The sequence below is a fragment of the Eucalyptus grandis genome, chromosome 10 (genome assembly GCF_016545825.1).
Source record: "Eucalyptus grandis isolate ANBG69807.140 chromosome 10, ASM1654582v1, whole genome shotgun sequence".
In the NCBI taxonomy this organism is placed as follows: Eukaryota; Viridiplantae; Streptophyta; class Magnoliopsida; order Myrtales; family Myrtaceae; genus Eucalyptus; species Eucalyptus grandis.
In genome coordinates, this window is record NC_052621.1 from 28330881 (window position 1) to 28335613 (window position 4733).

General features: G+C 43.7%; 1 protein-coding gene across 1 annotated transcript; it reads left to right on the forward strand.

Moving 5' to 3' along the window:
- LOC104422599 (importin subunit alpha-1b) lies at positions 1-1835 on the forward strand. Its single transcript, XM_010034967.3, has 3 exons — positions 1-232; positions 399-728; positions 817-1835. The coding sequence occupies exons 1-2, from the start codon at positions 18-20 to the stop codon at positions 577-579; spliced, it is 396 nt and encodes a 131-aa protein (XP_010033269.2). The 5' UTR covers positions 1-17; the 3' UTR covers positions 580-728; positions 817-1835.
- The last annotated feature ends 2898 nt before the right edge of the window (positions 1836-4733 follow it).

Genomic DNA, 4733 nt, shown 5'->3' on the forward strand with positions numbered 1-4733 from the left:
GAGAGAGGGAGAGGGCAATGGAGGAATTTATTGTTGAGACCCTTTTGAGCGGCGACGGCGGAGCACAAATTCAGGGCACCATCGAGCTGAGCAAGCTCGGCAGCAAGCAGAGGCACAAGCTGGCCGACCGCGGCGTCATTCCTCCATTGATATCGATGCTTCACTCCCAAGACTACGGAGCCATGGAAGCTTCTCTTTTCGCTCTGCTCGCCCTCGCCTTCGGCAGCGAAAGGTTCCGCCTTTGTGAGAACCGCGTTTCGGATTGATCGACTAAAAAGCATTTAGATTCACAAGATCACCCGCCGACACCTCCGCACGTCTTGAATTAGCACATTTCTACATCGATTATTTTAGGTATTTCGTTGTCCTGACTGACGTTGCGACGCTTTCTTGTGCAGGAACAAGATTCAGATTGTGAAAGGCGGAGCCATTCCGGCAATGCTGAATCTCCTCCGGAGCCGGTCGCTGGTCGAATTGACGGCGACGGCCATGTTGGTCCTCTCCTCTTGCGCCGCCAACAAGCTGCCCATCGCGTCCTCCGGCGCCATCGAAACGCTAATCGCGATCATCTCCGGCTAAACCGCCGCGCAATATAACATCGTAGCGTTGCAGAGAGAGAGAGACCCAGAATAGAGAGTATGGCGCCTGGCGCGTAGCATCTCCTTCGTCACCGGCTCCCAGCTTCTCTCTCTGCGGCGGCGTCCCAACATCGCCATCGTCGACGTCCGGTGAGCTCCACATCTGCTTCCGGTCTCTTTCCTCTACGCTGCCCCTTTCTTGGGGTTCTCATCGAGATGGGATTTTGTTAAATGGCAGAAATGAGAAGAGGAGCTACGACGGCCACATCCCCGGGTCCCTGCACTACGCCAGCGGCACCTTCTCCGACAAGATCGCCGACCTCGTCCAGGACGTCAAGGGGAAGGACACCCTCGTCTTCCATTGCGCTTTGAGCTAGGTATTTGGTTCGATTCCCCGTTCGAGGTTTTGGTAGGAGTTGAGGTTGCCTTGTTGCGATTTCGTTTCGCGTGGATACACCGGGTTTTGTCTATATGGGTAGTTAGTTAGTTCCTTGTTGGAGGGGACGGGGATCGTTTGAGTTGGCACTCCTTGATTTTTATCCGTTATAATTTTTAGGTGATTTTCGCTTAATTAGAAGTGAAATTCTGGTGGTGGGTCGACGTGATTTGGTTCTTTTGAGGATAGGGAAGTTGCTAACTTCTTCAGCTATATGGGTCTGAGCATTCTAGTTGAGTTGGGCTCTTGATAGGCTCAATAGCAAGTTACTAAGTCAAATTAGGTATGTTTGTGCCGTTAATTTGCTTTCTGTCTCGAAACGGTATGTCCTCGCTGATGTCGTGTTACAGAATCGAGTGCCGGTTTAGTGGTTAGCGCCTGTCTTGTCTTGCATTCTCATGTTGTGGCAGAGAGTAATTTGTCCTCTTTGGAACATTGAGGAAGCTTCGGGGACAAGTTGATAAACCTCGTGAAATTAGCCGGAGTAGGGAAATCCTGATTCCCCACGAGTTTCCATGAGTGTGGAAGATGTAAAAAGAAAGAAAGAAAGATGCGGGTGTGCGTAAGGCTTCCTTTCGTAGTCATGGGAACTGAAAATGTGGACTTCTGCACTTGGGTCGTTTTGGGGCACACGGAGAGATGGGGTATTCGTCCTGTTGCCATCTGTTTGTAAACTGAAAATGTGGACTTCAATTGGTGCTGTTGACCTTAAAGCCTGCATCTGAAAACTTGGTTGGACAAGATGCATTTATTTGTCACAAGATAAACCTTAAGGTTATAACTCTTGGAATGAGATGATATCATGATTGGCTGATTTTCTCTTTCGGTGTTGGGCATGTTTCACAGGGTTGGCAAACTATCTTTATTGCCAATGATGCACGATAAATATTTTGAAGGATGATCAGATGGGAGTTGTCTAGTTATTCTAAAATTCTTTATTCTCCCCACCCAACATTAAGTGCTTTGCCTTTTTCTCCATTTCTTTCACTTCTATAGTTCTACGTAACCCTAAGTCATTAAGTTTTCTACCCTCGTCTTTCTTTTAGTGGCAAATCTTAAATTGGTGAAGTGAAAGCTAACTTTTCTATATTCTATTCTATACAGTTCCTAAATTGAAAAAGAACTTGTTGCAGCACTGATTAGTTAGTTTTTTTACTCTTTTTGGAACCTAATAATGGTAACCTGTCGGGATTGCAGCTTCTTAGCCCTGTTCTAACTCAAAAGTGCACGAGTCGCATTTTTGGTTTTTAATGCTTGACAATCTGCAGGTAGTTTTTCAACAGGCGAAGGGAATGATGGGTTGGCATGACATGTTTCTTTGTTCTTTCCAAGTGGCGCATGTTATGCCCATGTTCCCGAGTCTCAATGTACGTATTCTTTCAACGCAACCATGATGGACTTGGGCCGGAATTAGAGAAATCTAATCATGCGACAAGGCCCATCTCGGGCTGAGTGTCTCAGCCCAACAGAAATCATTCTCCTAGCCCAACACGACCTATCCATTCTCGTCAACTCAACTCTACTCGTCTTCGAGTTCGAGCTTTCTTTTCCTCAGTTAACTGGGCAAATTTGGGATGTGAAACAGAAACACAAGGAACCTTAAACCTCGAAAAAGTAAAAGAGGCCAAGCAACACGGCCCAAGCCCGTGGCTTGTGGTTGCCAAGGCCATGCGGCACGAGGGCCATGGCTGGTTACAAGCCTTTGTGACCGGCTATTGAACCCCGACAAACTTTGTAGGTTATAGCTCGATCTGGCCTTGAGTTGACAGAGCGACCGCCGCTGGCCTCACGTATGAGGTCCGCCACGGCCCCCAAAGGAGCAACGGCAAAGCGCACGGTGGCGAGGGAGAGGGGAGACGTGGTGGTGAGTCTTGAACTAAGCAAGCCTCTCGGGTGAGGAGAGAGAGAGAACTTGGAACCCATTGTAAAAGGTGAAGATAACAATTACCTGCTTAATTATTCTGCAAAGACAAATTACACGGAAAGTATGGTGACATCTAAGTCTTGAAGATTAACAAAGAAAAATTACAATGACTCAAACTATTAAATTGAGATTCAAATTTGGAGAGGGTGAAAAAAAACACCTTTCTAAAGTTCGGGTGGGGTGAAATTTTCTAATTCATTTTGGACGAGACCAAGGTCATAAAATGGAGCACAAGAAAGCCATAAACATTCCCAATAGAAGTGAAAACTGAAAGGATATTTTAAAATCAAAAGGTTAGCATCACGTAAACAAAGTCATAAACATTCCGTTGCAATACACGTAGCTTGTATGAAGGAATCATGAAATATTAATGACAAGGGAGTTGATTGAGTGAGGAGAGTCATACCCACACTACATGAAGGAATCATGAAATATTAATGACAAGGGAGTTAATTGAACGAGGAGAGTTATACCCACACTACATGAAGGAATCATGAAATATTTTTAACAAGGGAGTTGGTCCAGCGTACCCACACTACTACATGTAGGAATCATGAAATGTTTTTGACTGGTTGCGCATTAGAATTTGATTAGCAGACCCCGCATCAAAAGACGCCCTTAATTTCTTCTTTCTAATGTGAAAAGTCAGTGTCAAGCTAGGAATTTTTTGCCACTTTGAGGCATTTAGGGATAATTAATTGAAACTTTGAAACAACGATCAATTTATAATCTTGCATTAGTGGTATCGAATTTCTAGTGCCACAGTGCTTCGGAGAAACATAAAATTCTTAATAACTACCTCAAACGTCAAGTAAGGGCCTATTTGTTTTTACTCCAAATAGAGTTTGATTCTATTCTTATATTTCCCGGAATGAAAAAAGAACAGAAATCCGTTTAGTAAAATTTTTATTCCCGAGAACAATTTTTTTTTTTTAAATTCCTGGGAATAGATTTGGAATGGAATTAAGAAGTAGAAAAAGTAACTTCTTGTTCTCGGGAATAATTCATAGAATCAATTCATATTTTTTTCCTTCTATTTTATTTTATTTTCTCTTCTTCTCTTCCCCTTTCTTCTTCTTCCCTTTAGCTGGCAACATTGCCGGAGCGTTGTCCGCACAAGCCTTGCTAGAGTGTCGCTAGCCTGAGCCTCATTGTGGCTAGGTGAGGCTCGGCCTCGCCTTGACTGGGTTAGCGGTTCGATGAGACCGAGACTTGCTGATGGCTAGGCAAGCTTGGCCTCACCGGATCCAGACAAGGTTGACCTTGCCTAGCAAAGGCAAGGCCCAGCCTCGCACAGTCACAGCGAGGTCGACCTCGCGTTGCTTGGGTGAGGTCGAGCCTTGCCTAGATCTGGCGAGGTCGAGGCTTGCTGGGCTTGGTGAGCTCACTGGACCTCACCTAGTCGGTTGCTGGCCATTGTGGCCGGCGACCGGCTGCAAAGAAGGAGGAAGAAGAGAAAAAGAAAAAGAAAAAAGAAAAAAGAGAAAAATATAATAAAAGTGTTAAAAAATTAAAAGAAACAAAAGAATTTAAGAATCTTATCAAACGTATTTTTATTCGTGAAATAGAAATTTTGGACAGTTACTAGACTCGTTCTTTTACTCAGAAATTATTTTCGGGAATAAAAAAAAACCATTTATGATAAAAAAAAATTGTTTTCTAGAGTAAAATGGTTACCAAATGCGAATAAAAATATTTGCAGTATCAATCAAAATGTTTATATATAAATTATCATTAATAATGACAACATTTTTCATTGATTAATTATTTGAATAAATATTATTGGTCATTTTTA

What these genes read in the sequence shown, in the direction of transcription:
- LOC104422599 (XM_010034967.3), top strand. Translation starts at nt 18, where the DNA reads ATGGAGGAATTTATTGTTGAGACCCTTTTGAGCGGCGACGGCGGAGCA. An exon ending in CTCGCCTTCGGCAGCGAAAG is followed by an intron (nt 233 to 398) that starts GTTCCGCCTTTG and finishes TTTCTTGTGCAG; the next exon opens with GAACAAGATTCAGATTGTGA.